Source organism: Camarhynchus parvulus, chromosome 4 (assembly GCF_901933205.1).
Source record: "Camarhynchus parvulus chromosome 4, STF_HiC, whole genome shotgun sequence".
Classification (NCBI taxonomy): domain Eukaryota; kingdom Metazoa; phylum Chordata; class Aves; order Passeriformes; family Thraupidae; genus Camarhynchus; species Camarhynchus parvulus.
In genome coordinates, this window is record NC_044574.1 from 54,572,366 (window position 1) to 54,590,658 (window position 18,293).

Below are 18,293 nucleotides of genomic sequence, written 5' to 3' on the forward strand. Positions count from 1 at the left end.
GTAACCTGCCTCATGCATGCCAGACCCTGTCAGACTTACTTCGTAACACAAATGCCTAGCTCAAAGAAAAAGTGTAGAATTGAATGGCTTACATCTTATTAAAAAAAAAAACAACATGCATGAGAGAAACTCAGACCCCATGCCAACTGCAGGTTTATCAATATAGCACCAAATAATGGAAAAAATAACCCACACACAGAAGCATGTGTGATTCTCATACTCAGACAACTTGTTTCCTATTTTTTATGAAGTGTAACAGAAGACTTGATTTGTATCTTGGTGTCCCTGAATGAACAGAAGTTTTCTATAGCTATTTTCCATCTTGGGGATTTTAGGGGGGCAAAAATTTCCCCACAAATGAATGACTTCTGTTCCCATACTGAAAAATCTGTGATGGTTTTGCCATCTGTGGTATAGCTTCTGCTACTGGCAAAAGTGTCCTGAATATGTTGGCCTTCTGTTTTGTTCCTCAAATACGCTGTGAAGTATCTGCCTCTGTGGCATTTACATCACTGTCTCACTCCTCCCCAACCAGACCTTGCAAACAATATAAAAAAATCAGCCAAAATGCATCTTGTGAGCAGTTCAATCCCAATCCCTGCACGAAGGTGACTAGAGAACCCAGGTGTCCCAGGGAAACTCTCCCTCACCTCACATCTGTGAATCTGATGGACATTTTCCCTGGCTGTGTGAAAGTGATGGTAGTTGGTCTGGGGGACTGGGAAGCCTTTTTCCCATTGTGACAGACCACGTTCTTCTTAAGTGCCAAAAATCCAGTGGTTTCCATAGTGAGATTTGAGCCATGAGAAATTTACCATGGCCTAATCAAATGGTCCCAGACTGAAAAGTCCTAGATTACTCATTAACCATGGAATAACAGCATCTCCTAATAATGTATTAGCCCTCTATAAATGGAAGTACCATGTGACATGAGGCCCATGATCTTTTACAGTAATTATTTTTCACCTGGACATTTAATTTATTGTATTTCTTTGACATGAGCCATTGTAGATTAATTTTCTTTTTCCTATGTGCTTCTCAGAGAATAAAGGGATCTTAGAAGCTTTCCTCCTCCTGGTCTTCTCTATTTTAAAGTTAGGAGCCAATGTTTTCAACAACTCAGGCTGATCTCCATCTATTCTCTATCACCTGTATGAGGTTTCTCCTGGCTACAATAGGCCTTTGGAACTTCTGCAAGCAAAATAATCTTCCTTGGTGCCTCAGACCTCACCTGCTACAAGGGGATTGCTGCCAGAAGACTCAGTTCACCCTCAAAAGGGCTTGTTCTCTTGTGCTGGGACTGGTGAGAGGGGGGGACCATTGAAGTCAACCCTTCTTGGAGAGGAGGGCACCAGCACAGCAGCTAAGTTCTGTAACACCAGAAGCTTTCAAATCAGCCACCTAAATGCTGCTGGATATTTTGAGTTTTGGACATTACTGGGATTTGATGGCCTGCTGGAGAGAGGTTCTATATTCTATTGCTTTTATTTGCTCTGCATAGCTACCAGACCTTTGAAAACACCGAAGCAGAGCTTTTGGATGACATCTTGGAAACCACCGCAAATAAATAATGATTTGCTCCAAGACATAAATTGCAAATTAGGTTTTCCTGGAAAGTTATAAGCTGTTACTCGCTGCATGTCTTTTATAATTTAATAGTGGAACTGTCATGTATAATTACTTCCATTACTAATACTGAATAAATTTGTGTTTGGTTTCTATTGATTAAGAAATAAGCTTCTTCATTTTATATGAACTCTTCATCCATAAATCTGCATATCTACACACAAGTTAGCTTCAAAACTGCTAAGTGTGCAAACTACACAAAACTTGAATTTTCAGGTGAACAAAGGCAACAAATCTAGTAGCTTAGTGAGACAGTCTAACCCCAATCGCTTGCCCTAAGAGGCCTATAAGCTAAGACAAATTGTGTGAGGCACAGAACAGACCAAACCACTGCGTGTCAGAAAGCCAGCTCTTTCACTGGGAAGTCTGCCACAAGTCACTTGTAGCCTTTAAATTTTTTTACAAGAAAGACACTCGGGGCTTATAGCATCATTCTTGTACATGTTAATAGTTAATAGTGACAACCTTCATCTCATGATTAAAGGATGTACTGGAATGTAGCACAGCCGACAAAATGCTCCCACCTCCTGCTCCCCATGGAGAGTAGGCAGGACACCTCAGGTGATAACTACCCACCTGCCTCTGGAAGGCAAGTCTGCACTTTTCATTCCCAACAGAACTATTCAGAAGGTTCTTGGAGAGGCATTTAATTCCCATCACATCTCAGAGGAAACCACTGTGTTGAGTTCAGGTCTGGAAGTGAGGGAAATCTCTGCAGGTGCACTGGGGAGTGGCCTAGGGCAACTCCTTTGGTGCCAAGAGGAGCTTTCCTTCCACAATAGCTGAGAAGGGACTTGGCATGGCCTCGGACACAAACAAAAAGCGTGGGTTACCTGTGAGCCTGTGGAATATCTTCCAGGTGTCCTTGTCCCCGAGGTTTTTCCTGAGCCGATGGAACTGTCTGTACTTTTCCCACTACAGCAATGTGTGCGCAGGCATTTCCCGTACTCCTTACGGACCTGGCCAAGGAAAGAGTGGTGGTGGTAAGCGGGCAGCTCCTCCTCCAGCCCACTGCCTTCTGATTTTCAACACAGCCCCTGGTTTTTCCTCAGTGTTTCACTAAAACAAAACCTGCTGCAGTGTGTGGGAAAGCAGTCTAGTACCCCTTGCAGCTGAGCTCATGGTTGAGGATGCCACAAGAGACTGCTCCCATGCAGCAAAACTGCTCGTGGGCACCAGCCAGCTACAGCATCCTCTGAGGCACATCAAAGGAGCATGGGAGAAAGTGCAGGTACACTATTTACGACTGAAAATTAATGTTGTTGTAGATTTGATATAAACTAGCATACTGGCTCATCAAGGCACTAAAAGTTATTGCTTCTGGCAGGGGACTAAGAAAGAAGTATTCCAAGAGAAACATATGAAAGCTATTGATTTTTTAATAAAAAAAAAGTTTCTTGCAGTCAAATTGAAATTTGAAGAAACAGTAGAACCAGCAGCACCAGAGATTATATTCCCAATGCTCAGGGATGGCTGGAGCCTGCTTTTCCACAGCACTGTACAAACCAGTCATGTTTTAAATGGGCATTGCAGTCAAACCCATGCCACCTCCTTTGCTTCAGAGGATTTATGCCAGGACAGGATCTAACCTTCCACCAAGCTTCAGGTGTGACTTTTTATGGGCAGCAATACCCAGAAACCAGATGGGACAGGGCTGAAGGTGAGCAGACTGTACTGAAGAGCCAAAAGAGGGTCATGATACCCACTAACACAAAAAAGCCCCCAAACCATCATGCATGTCCAAAACACCAGTTGAAATTCCTCGAAGCACATGGTTAGCTGTACAATTTTGCCAAACTCTCCATGAGCATTTCACAACTCTGTGAAGCAACTGTTTAAATAAGCAAATTACAGCTTTTCCATTAGGCTCTTCCTTAAGCGCTTGAGACAAACACATACCACAAGTGCCCAATGTGCTCGAGTGCCTAATCAATCCTTTGCTGAGAGAAAATAATTCAATTGCTTTAATTAGCCATCCACTGCTCGCCTCTCTGCAGCGCTTTGCCGATTTTCTAGGCCATGATAGATAGGAAAGGAAATTTTTTTCTCCTTTTAAATAACACCTCCCTCAGTTCTTAGGTCAGAGAGGTGCATCCACCCCACATCAAGGTACCAGCTGCATTGTCCTTCCCTCTGTGCAGCCGTAAATCAGGAACAATTCCAACATCATCAGTGGTGATTTAAGGGTGTAAATTGGCTTAAGACAGAAAAGAGAATGGTTCTGTCATGCTGACTGAGAACCCTATGAGGCAAGGAGGCCATGGAACAGTGCAGGGATGCTGGGTTAGGAACTGACCCTTTGTGGGGTGCATTGGAGCTGAGAAGATGTACCAATCAGAAGGGTGCAGAAATTCAAACTCCTCACAGAGAAACACCTGCAGGTTTAATAAGCAATGGTGATGCTTCCTACACTCTTATTATCATCTTGCCTGGAAACTCTCCTGCTGAAAGGTTTGGGATCATCAGCAGGAAGTTGCATCTAGATAAAGCTTTAAAGCTTCTTAAGATGGACAAATCTGTGATGCAACAACAAGGACAAAACTCTTAACCCCAAAAGCCTTCCTTTGGTTTCAAGAATGACATTTGCACACAGCTCTGTAGATCCTTATGAAGGCATCACTTGCAGGGCTCACTTTTTATAATTTTGATTATGTTCTCATGGGTCAGATCTCCCTTGCCTGTATAGGAAAATGTGAGTAACAGAGGAGCAGGCCTGTGGCTTTCAGATGGAGGACAGATCTCAACACAGACCTGACTTTACTCAATAAGCTATTTCACCAAAAGTTACTGGTTACCCTGAGAAACTGGCACCAGTGTATCCACATAAAATCTTCCCTACTGGTTCAGTAAACTTTTGAAATGAAAATGTACATAGCAATTTATCAGCAGACATGCACAGAATTGGAGAGCTCTGTATAACAAAATTTAAGTGGAGAACAAAAAGGTTCTTAAAAATACTTATTACTGATTGTTAGAGGCTGTAAATTTGATCTACATAAACACAGAATTTTTATTCTGTTGTGTTTACTTTTTCCCCCTGGAGTTTATCTAAGTTACTCCACTGTTATCTTGCAAATGTTAATTGGGGCATACTTCAATTTCCACCAAGAAGCACTTGCTGTGCTTGCTTTGAGGAAGATTTCCAAAACACTGCATCAGACCCAAGCAATACAAAGGCTAATGAACCACTGCAGAACACAGGTCCTTCACTTCTTAAAAAAGCAGGGGAAGCAGCCCCTGTTACATCCCATCAACCCACATATGCTGCCATGGAAAGGGGCAATTTCCTGCAGGGGCTGCAAATGAGGATGTAAAGCTCCACTTTGCTGTGAGCACTCAGCCACAGGAGCACTTTCTGGATGCTGGTGGATTCTCTCCCCTCTCACACTGGCATGCAAGGAAGGAGAATCTGGCTGACAGCAGGAAAAGCCCTGACAGCAGGACCCTGTAAACTGACAGCTGCCTTCTCCCTTGTCTCTGACACATCTGCCAGAGCCCTGGCTGCTGAAATGCCACTGTCACATGTCCTTGTTAGAACCTTATTCTCCAGCAGCTCACTGGCTTCCAGTCTAAATATCACCCTTATTAGGTGCACAGAGATAAACCTGTGTGATACGAACTCAGGGCACACAGACGATGCTATGCTGTGGTTGTTAGGCAACAAAACACCTCGTTACCACCTCTCTTGCTGCTGGGAACCATCATCTTACCTTTTTCTGGAGGACACAATGGAAAATGAATATAAACATTCCCTGCAGAGAATTGAATATGGTGAAGAGATACGCCATGATGACTGTGCTTTCATTAATATACATGAGTCCGAATGCCCAGGTCAGTCCTAATAGGCAGAGTAGGGCTATCGCACCTATAACCCAGGACCTGTCAGGAAAAAAAAAAAAAAAAAAAAGAAAAAAGAATGGGATTGGTTTTTCATCTACACAAAAGAAGGCATGTGTCTACAGGCAGGAAGATTTTGCCCCTGGTTTTAGCAAGAAGAAAACAGCATTTCAAAATATATCATAAGGAGCTTTTGTCTTCAAGCTGAATGCAGTTTACAAATCTTCAAGCTTGAGGAAATACAAGGAAATGGAAGTGTTATGAGCATAGAAATTTATCATAACCAAAGCACATTTGTAACCACAATGTCTCTTTTTTAAATATGTAAAAGCAGTATGCATGTAAATGACATGTAGATGTTATTTCTGCAAATGGAGGGAAAGAAAATAAACCAAATGAAATGACAACTCTGATTGTCACTTTTTTTAGTGTCCACTGGTTTCACAGGACTGCCAGCTGGATTAGCTTCTTTATTTACACTTAACACCAAGACACATGTATTGCTGCATTTTAGCTAGTCTCCCATATGCCTGTAAGCCAGATAAACAGCTACAGTCAGGTGGGCAAGCCTTCCCTGCTTGCCAGATCCACTCCACACAAGGATGTTCCTTGCAATGCTGCTTCACACTTCTTCCACCCTGCGATGAGGGGAAGTGTGTGTACTTGTACAGGCACTCACACACCACATTTGCTAACGTGGGAGCTGCTGCCACACTTCTGCCTGGAGAAAAGGAGGGGCAATCCTTCTTCACATGGGCTGTAAAACTAAGATTATCACTTGCTGCACCTCAGGAGGGTAGTGGCAGTAGAGGCGTAGTAGAGGTGTGCTTGGCCCCAAACGTTGTTCCAACAAATAGGGGGAGCAGGTTTGCCTGCCTTCTCCCACTGACTTTCTACCTGGACAAATGAGCTGGGGACATGGGATGGCTGCTGCATCTTAGGGTTTTTGGGTGTTTTCAGGAAAGCTGGAAGCTCTGCTGGGATGGCAGGAGGAGTATTCCATGTTACCCCGCTAAATAACATTTAGTCTTCTCCTAAATTACCCTTTTAAAGACTGATCTTCAAACACCAGGACAAGAGAAGAAGTGTGAGAAGCAGTGTAGGAACTCTGTCCTGCTCCTAGCCTAGTTTTCACATGACGCATTACCTACAACTTTAAAGGAATTGCTGCTGCACAGGGGAGGGAGTCGACTTCTAGGTGAGAAGCAAGCAGCACCTTGAATATCTGTTTGCCCTTTTTACCTGAAGGCTTTGGTCTTCTTCTGCCATCCCCTGTTATCATTAGGGGCAACATCATGAAAATGAATGCATTGATATCCAATCTTTGCACCCCTTCCTTCCTCTTTAGCCCTTCTATATCCCAAATCAGACAAGACTGCAGTGAGCCAGCACCTCTGCTTCCTTGTCTACCCCAAGGCCCCCTGAGGTGCTCCAGGAGGGCTCGCAGGGACAAAGACCTGCCTATGTTTCCAAGCCCCTTCAGCCTTGTGGGAATGTGGCCTGGGTTTGGGCATGTCTGGGCTTCCATCTGCTAAGCAGAGCATGGGGCAAGGGGGAGAAAGATGAAGCAGCAGCAATTTGGGGGGACAAAGCAGTCCTGAGGAGGTCAGACAGACAATCTCTGCTATGGAGATGCCATGGCAGCTACAGCCTTGAATCCTTTTCCTTTTAGCAGGGCTTGTCACAGACAAAAACATACCAATGTTGTATTCAAGTCTTTTGTTGTTTGTTTTTTTTTTCTTTAGGTATTAGAATGAAAACACAGCATTAAGTCTTCCACTGAAGTTTATAAAATATGTATTATTTAACCACATGACCAGAAGAGCTCCCTAAGGTAACCGCTTATTAAGACAGTTCTTTAAAAATCACTATTATGGACCTAGCAGACCAGAACAGCTCCTTTGAAGCATTTCCAGTCAATCCCACTAATAAATATTTAGCGTGATGCAAATTGAAAATACACTCTCACAATCCTTCAGAAAGGAAGTCACTAGATAAAGTTTACAGCTTTAGTTGCTTGGGATATTTTTCTCCCCAAGATTCCACCATCAGTGAGAGCATGCTATTGTCCTAGTTGCATACCAATTAATAAAATACAAATAATTTTCTTTTTCACCAAAAAAAAAGAGAACCAATTAAGTGGAAAACCCCCTTATTTTTCCCTCTTTCCTCATCCCCAGATAAAAGCTTCCTGCATTTCCAGAGCATTTTCAAAATAATTCCCTGGAAATCAGAAAAGTATTCTGCTCTAAAGCACAGCCCATTCTTGAATCTGATTAAAGAGCCTTTGGGCGCAGAGGTGTGCAGGAATGAAACAGTTATTTAGTGAAGATATGCTACCTTCAGTGATGGAAAGGAATCTGTAGGTTAGAAGACCCCCAGCAGTGCAAACTGCACGCATTAACAGTGTTGTGCCTCAGAAAACAAGACCTGGTGATAAGAGGATGTGGAGATTACTGTGAATAGCTCCATCCTGCATCCGCAGAAAAAACCAGAGCCAAGCGATGAAAGAGAACATGGGAATGGTGCTGAAAGAACGAATACAAAGGACTCTTCACCAGAAGAACAAACTGAAAGTCTATTGCAAAGTTGATTTGCTTCTATTTTGTGCTACTGCTCATTAATTTTTTGGTTGCAGGAGAAAGAGCGTGGATGCCCTAAGGTATATAATTTCTAGGCATTTTTGGCTTTCTTCACAGGTTTTTTTTGGGTTTTTTTTCGGTGCAGCTTGAGGTTTTATTTTGCTCTTTGTACAGACTTGCTGTTGCTTTTCCATGACTTTTCTTTCCTGTAGTGGAATTTTATTGCAATAAAGGAAAAAATATCCATTTTTTGATGCCTTTGAAAATCAGTGGTTCACAATTAGGGACAATTAGGAGGTACTCCAATGAATAAGGAGCCACCAATGCACACAGATTTGCTTGCACTACTCCCATTAACTAGAAAGGGAATAATGGGGAATAGCAGCCATGCACCTTTTTGAAAATTTGCTTCTGTATTTATACTGCCATAAAGCAATCCCAGTGACAGCACAGTGGACCAGAGGCTGCTATTGGTAGAACAAGTCTGTACTACGCAGGATTAAATTGGGAGCTTTCACCTTGAATTTAAGTAACATCCAATTAAAGAATATAAAGCAAATAAGGTGACAATTGGTTGGCAATACACATGCAGCACATTTACTCTGCACCTTAGCTGTATGCCTGACCATTTTCCTGCACAGTTTGCTCTTCTGCCTCAAAAGCGAATGACAGAAGCTTTAATGATTTTTCAATATTGATCTGACAGCTGGTTCATGAGACCACACTGATAAATGAAATTTATCAGCCATTCAGGTCATTCTTACTTGATGAAGGGTCTGTTATCCTCATAGCTAAAGAATGCATAGACATAAAGACAAGAACACCAACATTAGAAATATAATGACATAGAGTTTACTGCTAGTTCCCCTCCCTTCTCCCACCAGCCATCACCAAAACCAAAGGTGGCCTGGCACCAGGTGTGCCTGGAACACACCAGCCAGCCTGGCTTGCTGGCCCAGGGAATTGAAACATGACTGGGAATGCTGGCTTAATGCACAGAAGCAGGCATTGCTAGCTGTGTGGTGCAGCTACCCCTCCTGGCCACCATCACACAGCTATCAATGGACTTTGAAATATCTTCCAAATGTCACGGCTGTCACTGGAGAAGACAAGTTTTGAACCCCCAGCATAGCCACCACAGGCGGCTTTCACATGTTCAAGTGATGTTCAGTTCATCAAAACTGAAGCCTGTGGGGCTGGAGCATGTTACAGGAGTATCTTGATTGCCATTTACTTTTCCAAACTGGAACTTCCAAGTTGCCACATTGTGAGTCAGACTGCAGCATTCTTGAGGTAATGGGATCAGGAACTCCTAAAGCCCTGAGTGACACAGCATGGATCTATTTACTACCATTTCATGGGGCAGAGCAAAGAAATGCCTCTGCCAGGCAAGAGTGAAAAGCAGCTCAGTGCAGTGATGAAGAAACCAAGCTGGATCACTCAGTTCCTGTCACTGTGGGGACACAAGATTAGTTGCAGCCATTTTCCATGGGGAGTCTCCCTGACCTTCTGGGACAGGCTGTGTGCCTAGCCCTGCCTGTGTGGCAGGCAAAGTGCAACAACTCCCAGGCCTCCTCTCCCCACTGGCACGGAGCCTTTGAACCTGAGATCCCTCACAGAAACCCCCATGGGTGCCAGAGATGGAGGATGGCTCAGTATGTTCATCTCATTACCCCTGGCAACACAGGCAGGGCCAGTCCATCCTGCTGAGACCTTCTTTGGTCAATACTGGCAACCTGTAGCTCCCCTAAAATGAAATTAAATGAAATGAAGATATGAGACAATCTGGAGCTGTCAGCCCAGCAGCGTGGGCAGGAACAGGGCCTGGATTTCTATTGCTGTGTTCACAAGCATGCAGGTTTTACGATAAAGACTTTATACGGAAAAGCAACCAGCACTAGATTATGAAAGTACAGAATTAGAAGTTTTTTTTTTATGTTGCTGTTACTGTCCAGACCCTCACAAAGTTTTTCAGCAACCCATAATAGCATTTCTTCAAGGCAGCTGAAGGTTCCATTTCATCTTTGTATAGACAAAATGCAAAATCCCTTTAAGCTTGAGGCTAATACTTGTAAGCAGTCAGGAGAACACCACCAAAAAGACCTAAGCAGTTTTTCCCCTATTTCCAACATGGATGTGTCTAGGACCCGCTGCCCAAAGCAAACAGGTGCCTAAAGAAGTGAGATTTTCAAAGATGCCTAACTCCCAGTTTAATTCTCTGCACACAGGGGCCGTAGAATTTAGTGTCTTGTAGCTCTCATGAAATACAATCCTTTTCATTTTACCAACTCAGGTGTTGTAAGAAGCTTACCTCTTGTGTTAGCAACAACTTCTGACAAAAATTACTTCAGAATGTTTTGGGTTTTTTTACTCCTGGTGAAGTCTGTGAAACCTATCAATGCTGAATATTGTGTCATTATCTGCAATACATAAAACCCATCACTTAGACAAGAGAAAGGTCTTGGAAGAGCCTCAGTTCCCAGAAAAAATGGAGGCACTGACTGGAAAACTGAGATACTCACTAGTAGTAAAAGCAAGTAATAGTTGAAGCAGAAACTGTTGGAAAATCTAGCCTAGCACAGCCTGAGATGCTGCATCTGAAGTGCTATCTCCAGATTTGGTTAAATTCATCCAATAGCTGGCAGTAAGGGATATAAGCCACTGCATTTAAATTATGTGACCCTGCTCCCCTCCAGATAATGTCAGAGTAGTACCCCCAAAGAGGAATTTATCCCTTACAAGAACAGGTATTTAAGGCAGGTGGGGCTTCACCATTCCCTGAAGAAATGCATTTCTCTACAGACTGCAGAGGAAACCTGAATGATGGCTTAGGTGGAGGCTTCACTTTCAAATACCTGAAGGTAAAAAGCTGATCTTTAGTGGCTGCATTATTCATTGAACCTGTGAAATCTTACCTCACCTCCCTTGTGTTTCTCTGCAGCCCAGATGATGGATAGCGGATGGTCTACCAAGCTGTATAAATACCTAATTCATTTTCTAATCTTAAAAAAGCCCTGACTTTACCTTGGGGCAAAGACTTCTTAAGGTTAATTACACATCATGTAAAACTCTTTCAAAATCTTATTTAAGTTAGATGTCTTTCAATTTCCCAGAGTACCTTCTGCTTCAGTGATGAGAAAGGATCGCTCACATTACCTTCTACATTCCTATATTTGGTCTACATTTCCAGACCAATACTATTTTTAAAAAGTTGTTAAAATTAGCTATTTATATCCTTGTTTAGATGCTTAAGGAATTTCAAAATCACTTAAGCTCAGCAACCCCTTTTGCACTGCCTATCATTTTAAAACCCCAAGAAATACCTTTTTGTCACCAGGAGACTGAATTGCTGGCATACACATGGACAGCCCAAAACAGTCACAGACAATCTGCAACTTGTATTACATGAAGCAAATTACTTTCATGTACCTAGATTACCAATATCATTAAATGTTAAAGCTTTCACTTTTTCTGCAGCAGGAAGAGTAAGTCAAGAATTTACCTTCACATGAATATTGGTTCTAAAATGCTGCTGAACAGAGAAAGTCTGTTTTCAGAAAGCAGCTATTCAGGTCTCATTTAAAAAGAATAATGGCTGGTCTTCTTATGTTTTGAAGAGCTTTTTTGTTTGTTTGTTTTTTTAATTTAACAAACTGAAGTTTTGAGCCCTATTTAGAATAATTCTAGGCCTTTAATAAGACCCTACATAACTAATTGATTTTACATATTATAATTTTTTACAACCCTTTACAGCTTAACTTTACTTAACTTGAATTTATCACTCTTTTGACAATTCCAAGTATTTCCCTATGTCTATGATAGTAGGAAAAGGCTCAGTAAGCACATGGACTGATGCCTTGAGCCCCAGAATAACTGTTTGGATAGAAAGGAAAAACACCAAAGTGAGTATACAGGACCTTTAGTAGCTGTTAGGGGTGATGAAACCCAAATAAAAACAGATGGATGATGTGGCCCCACAAAAGCATTCAGAAAGACCCATGGAATTAATTTTAACATGGTGCAAATAAAGCAGAGAGGCAGATGTTTCCTGCAGGCAAGCAGGAGGGAAACACAAAATAAAGTGTGCTATTGTGTCTCCCTACTACCTGCCAATATGAAGCAGTAGGGATGTTTTGCTTCCTTTTTTCTTTTTTTCTTTTTTTTTGAAATTCCAAGGATTAGAAAAGATTGATTTATTGAAGGAGCTGGAAAGTCCAGCACTCCCCTCATAAAGCAAACGGGTTCATCGTTAATTAGTGAAGGAGCATCTTCATGGCAAGAAAAATCAATAGCAAGCAATAAAAGAGTGCTTAAAGGATTTTGCCTTTGCATTTTGTGACAAAGTTACCACCTTGATGGCACGAAGCCAAATGACTTCCTAATCTCCTTCCTTAGGCTGCTGGTGTTCATCACACAGCCTTCCAAGTCATCGTTTACCAGTCCCATCTTCTGGCTCCCACGCTGTCTCTGACAGTAGGTAGCCAGTCCCCTCAAGACATCTGTAACCATCTCAGGGGTCAGTGAGCCTGCCACAGCTTCATTTGCAGGAGAAACTCCTGCCTTTACATGCCTTGAAGACCTGGCATAAGGGTAATTTTATATATATTGAAAGCCATAGCCACTTTTGATTTCTACCAGTAGATCTGCAAATGTTAATCACACAAATGAGGCCAAACCTTCCTTGGCCCTATGTGATGCTTAAGCCTATGATTTGGGGCAACCAGTGGCTAGACTTTTCTGCCACAGGCAAAGCATCATCCCTTTCTTCTCAAGTCACCCAGGGAAGTCATGTCCTGCTCTCTCAGACTTGTCCTTAATTGTTGCAATTGGAAAGAGCAATTCTCTTAAGTTCATCTCATTTTCTGTAAGTAATTAATTACCCTCAGAATTGCTTACCCTGTTTATTTCCTTCCTCCTCACTTTGCAAAGGCATGGCACAATTATTCAAGCCACACTGATGTGTAACCACATATCTAATTGTTTCCACACTATATGGATTCAGCAAAGCCTTTAGACACATTTGTATTATCCAAATAGCACCAGCAGGGCTTGCTGACAAAGTGCTTAAAATGCATGGCCTTTTAAAACAATAATCATGATTTATGGGTTCACAGAAAGATTGTAGGTATTAAACATCTTCCAGGACACTCTCTCAAATCAATAACCACTGATTGATTTTTTTTTTTTTTAGATTCAGAAAGGACAACACCTGTCAGTGGGAAGATTAGTGATTTACAATCACCATTCAACATTAACACAACCATCACAAAAACACAGGTAAACAACCAAACCCCCAAACCAAAACAATCAGATATCAACCAAACCCTCCTGTGAAAAACTCAAACAGCAGCAGATTGCAACAAATGAAATCAGATGCTGCCATCAACATCTCTGTGGGAAAAAGGCACACAGACAAAAGTGCAGTCTCAGATGTTTTTCCAGCACTGGCAGGGTTTCTGCCTCTGAGGTGCTCATAAACTCGGCCCTGGGGCAAAATATAAATGTGCCATACCTTTTCTTGGTAGGAAGCTTGTACATAATTTGTTTTGTGCCAACTCCCAGTGGTTTTTCTGGGTTTGCTCTAGGCTGCCTGCTCAAGTTTGCTCATGCAGAGATGCAGATGAAGGTTACATAGGAGCAGCACTGAGTTAACCAGGAGACTAAAAGGCAGGGTGCTTTCTTACATGGGATCCAGGGAGATCTGAGACAACTCTTGGCTTCTTCAGCCTGATAAGAAGAGGCTGAGCGGAGACCTCACAACTGCAGTTGCAGCTTTTTCATGATGGAAAGAGGAGAGGCAGACACTGATCTCTTCCCTGTGGTGACCAGTGACAGGACCCAAGAGAATGGCCAGAAATTGTGTCCGGGGAGGTTTAGATTTGATATCAGAAAAAGGTTCTGCATCCATAGGGGATTTGGGTACTGGAACAGGCTTCCCAAGGGAAATGGTCACAGCACCAAGCCTGACAGACCTCAAGAAGCCTTTGGAAAATGCCTTTTGGGTCTTCTGTGTAGAATCACAAGCTAGACTTCAATGATCCTCAAGATATTCTATAAATCTATGACCATCAGGCTGTGAAGACATGGTACTCTCTCTAAAGGCCATATGAAATATAGAGATCATGGCCTGAGCTCTGAAACAATGAAAATGAGGGAAGATGTTTCTAATGCCCAGCTCAGTTCTCCATGGCTGATATCTAAACTTTGCAGAGGGGGAAGTTTTCCAAAGGAGGAAAAAGCTATTCCTCATCTTCCAAAGTGTCCAGATAATTTGGTTATCCTTGCAAAACACTCCTCTTAAGATTTTTGGTGACAGGGAATGTGCTGTCTGCATGTCCCAAGGACTCTTTAAACACACTTGCTTCTCATCCAAGTTTATCCAGACCCCAATGCTGGCTTGGGAGTCTTCTTGGTTCCCTAGGATCAGTTTATCCTCTCCACGGATGATTCCTTTCCAGAAGCCATCCCTGGAACTGCTGTACTCTGAGCCTGCTGTCCCCAAAAGTCAGAGGAGTCCAAAAATACTGCATATAGCACAGCTGGGTGGGAAGGAGAGATATTTCAATGCCCTCTTCCTGAACAGCCCAGTCAGTTAATCTTTCTATTTTGTTAGTAGGGCTGTATGAAAATCTTTTTAAAGAGATTTAAAAATATTTAAATCTCACTCTATACAGGCACTGTTTTTTTATTTAAATTATAGGTGATATCTAGTCAGGACATGGGTGCATGAAAACTTCCTCTCCACACCTGCTGCTCCTAGCAGGGAGTGTTCATGTTGCCAGACTCTCAGCCCTTACTCCATGAATCTGAGAACTCTGAAGATAAAGGAACGCACCTTTTTCACCTAGATGCTGTGCTGGGCAAGCTCCCAAGAACTGGGCCCTCTTTTTGTACTGTGTCCTCCCTCTGCACTCCCAAGCAACCAAAAACCCAGAGGTAATGAAGGATTTAAGTGTTGCTGTTCTGCAAGTCCAGTCCTCTGGGTGAACAGAATGCAATATTCAGTTCCAGACCCTTTGTCATCACAAACATTTTATGATTAAACAAGGAAGATCTGGAAACCAATAGAGGATCTTAAATCTCCATAGAAAAAGCTGGAATAATCCTTATTGTCTCCTACTTTGTTTTGTTTCTAAAATGGCTAGAACAAAGCACAAATTAATCTTCCACTAGTAAAAGCATACCTCCTACAAATTATTGTTCTTCATTGGTAATGTAAGCTCTTCATATCAAAGAAGGAAAAAGAAAATCTTGCATTTTCAAAAGTCTAACTCATTCCCCACTGCACCAAACCCAGGATGTTTACTTTTTTCTGCATTTCAATCAGCTGAGCAAATAAAACTAGACTGGTAAACCTCTGTTCCTGCCAGCACAATACCGCTGTGTTGAATCAAGGATTTAATTTAAACATTTCTGCAGATGATTTTTGGAAGTTCTATTTAACCTTTGTTTTCAATTTTCTACCTAACTCAGGATTTTTTTATGGCTTAAGCAAACCCACAGGACTGAAACAACAAGCTAATCTGGGGGCTGGGATTAGTCATGTCTCTTTAAATAAAATACATATGTTGAAGCACGAAAATGAGCAGATAATCACTTACACCCATACAACATATGGGGAGAGAGGGCTATGGCAACAGTTTTAAAAGAGGCATATCTTCAAAAGGGGCTTCTCAGTTTTGTTCCTGGTGCTCCCCATCCTTCACCTCCCACAACCTGGGCCAGACTCCCTGAAAGAGCCCAGACTGAGATTTGCAAGGTTTTATATAGTAATAATCAAGGTTAAATCTTTACGTTTGGCTCCTACTTTTGGCTGTTAAGTCATGCATTCTGAGATTTATTTCTTGCAAGCCTTTGAGCAAGAGACTTCTATGGAAAAAATCCACAAAATAGAGGAGTACGGTGTGAGTTTTGTTTCCACTCAGAAACTTGAGAGAACATATACGATTTTGTTTAGTCTTTAATTCAGGGCTGTGTGCCTTTAGCCGTGGCCATTTGAAACTTCCATGGCAGCCAGCAAGCTGAGGAGGGCTTGTTTTGGTCATTTGAGGATTGATTTCTGAAGGCTGCAATGCAGGACACTTCTGCTTCGTCCCTATTAATGGGATTTGAGCATGTGCTCTTGTGAATGCGGTCACAATGCCTAAAAACAGTCTCTCAGTATCTCCGGTGTGCTCAGAAAAAACACATGTTTTTCTAGGGAATTTCATGTTTTTCATCTTCAATTTCATTTCATTTTTAATCTTCCATTGTGGAAGATGGGATGGGAGCAGGTTTCCACAAGAGGAAGAAAACTGCAGCACAACTACAGTGATTAATGCCAGGATTAAACTATCTCAAGGTCTCTAATTAATAGCGCCTCTTTAGCAACAAAAGGTGCTCCCATCTAAGACCCTGGGCCTCCCTGTCTGAAGGAAAGAAAATTAAATTTCCAGGATGACTTTCAGGCAAGTTTCTAATGCACTAAATGAGTTTTTCCAACAAACCCAGGACTACAGCCTCACACACTCCTCTTTGAAAGGGTCCCCACATGTTGTGCTTTCTAAAGAGCATGCAGGTGGTCTGTGGCACAACCAAGCTACACCCTGACTGAAACAGTAACACAATAAAATGAGACAAAAAGGGAAACAAACTGGCAAAGCCCTTTGCCTCTTGACTTCTTTCTCGGGGGTCTGCAACTGCTCTTGGCAGCTACAGCTGATGTGTGGCTCTTCCAAAGTAAACAAAATAAAATCTAGTTGCCACATACTACAGCATGGAAGAATGTCAGGAAGTCTGGTCTGGCCTGGGGAAACACTAACAGCACCAGGGAGAGAAGGGATGGATGCCTGTGGGAACTTCAAAGGGAAGGTTCTGTCTGTAAGGAAAAGAAAATGACGGCTTCTGGTCTCTGCTGAGAGAGATCCTCTCCCCTCCAGCCATTTGGAAAAGTCCACTTCAGGTGTAGCAGCTGCTTGGCCCCCATTGATGAACCCTCTTAGTTTGCTTGTAGGACTTGCATTTTGTTAGCTGAACCACTTCTCTCCCCTCCCAATTTTCCAGCAGTTTTCCATGCCATTAACTAATGAGCCCCACACAGTACACAATGAGAGCTTGCACCAAAGACCTCAGATTTCACTACCATCAGTGTAGCTCTTCTTTTTTTCCCTTCACTATAACCAAGATGATTTGAATGAGCATTATTTAAATGGCTGCAGAACAAGCACTGCACTGCCATGCAATGCAAAGGCTTAGCCTGAAATCCTGTTTTGCACAGAGAATGGTGGTTAAGCATCTGGAAATGGGGATGGTTTGTTGTGCTGCAGCATCTGGCATGGGTTGGATGGAAACCTGGTGTGCAAGCTGCCACAGTGCACACCTGACCACCTGGAAAGGAGCTGATGGATGGAAAACGGAAGAGCTGTGCTGGACTATTCAAATACAATGTATTTTCTGTTGTCACATAAGGCTTCCCACAGGAATGTGAATAGGAAAAAGATTCAGTGCAGTCTTGTCTGTGACAATCTGAAACATTTTGCACATCCAGCATCTTCCCAGTACAATGGAAAAGCATGAAGGAGAGCCTCTGAGCCGCTCGGCTCCAGAAATCACTCCACACAGCAGCAACCTCCAGTGAAATAGCCTCACAGCTGCTCCAAAGAATTCCAGCTGCTAACACATCCTCATGAGGAGCCATCTGCTAGCAAGAGTGCATCAATACTGTGCTGATATGCCTACAGCCTCCACCTCACAGGCTACAGGTGCAAGCAGCACAGCAGGCCTTCGGCATCCAAAAAGTTTACGTAGTCCCTGGCTTGAAAGATGTACCTTCCCTGCAAGCTTGTAAAGGCTGGGGGAATCAATCTTCCAAAACAACACCTTCCTGGGTACATTTGTTGACAGTAAATTAGTTTGTGCTCAAGAGCCTTTTTGTGCACCCTTTGCATCCCACTCTTAGCCTCAGATGGGCCAGGAGTGAGGTATGTGTGATGTGGGCAGAGCTGCCAAGGACTAAACAATGCTCCTATCCATCTCTGCTCACCTGTGTTTGCCAACAAGCCACACACAGATGAAAGAGCAATGGCCACAGTGGACTTCAAGCACCCAGAAAAAGGCATTGTAAAGGGCTGGAAAGGAAAATCCCCTCCCGAGTGTGTGTTTGGGGAGGCATGGTGAGAAGCTACACACACCACCCAAGAGGCAGCTGTTTGGGCATTTTTGTCTGTGTCACTTCATACATAAAGAAGATCTTTAAGGGGCAGAAGAGAT

The 18,293-nt window shown here is 42.7% G+C and overlaps 1 protein-coding gene across 14 annotated transcripts in view; it reads right to left on the reverse strand.

Moving 5' to 3' along the window:
- ADGRL3 (adhesion G protein-coupled receptor L3) overlaps nucleotides 1–18,293 on the reverse strand; it is a 489,715-nt gene that overhangs the window by 33,918 nt on the left and 437,504 nt on the right. For all 14 annotated transcript variants that reach the window (XM_030948024.1, XM_030948015.1, XM_030948022.1 and 11 more), the window contains 2 exons: nucleotides 5,337–5,505; nucleotides 2,460–2,585 (listed from right to left, as the gene is read on the reverse strand). In XM_030948024.1, coding sequence (XP_030803884.1) covers nucleotides 2,460–2,585; nucleotides 5,337–5,505 — 295 coding nt within the window. The remainder of the gene's footprint in view (nucleotides 1–2,459; nucleotides 2,586–5,336; nucleotides 5,506–18,293) is intronic.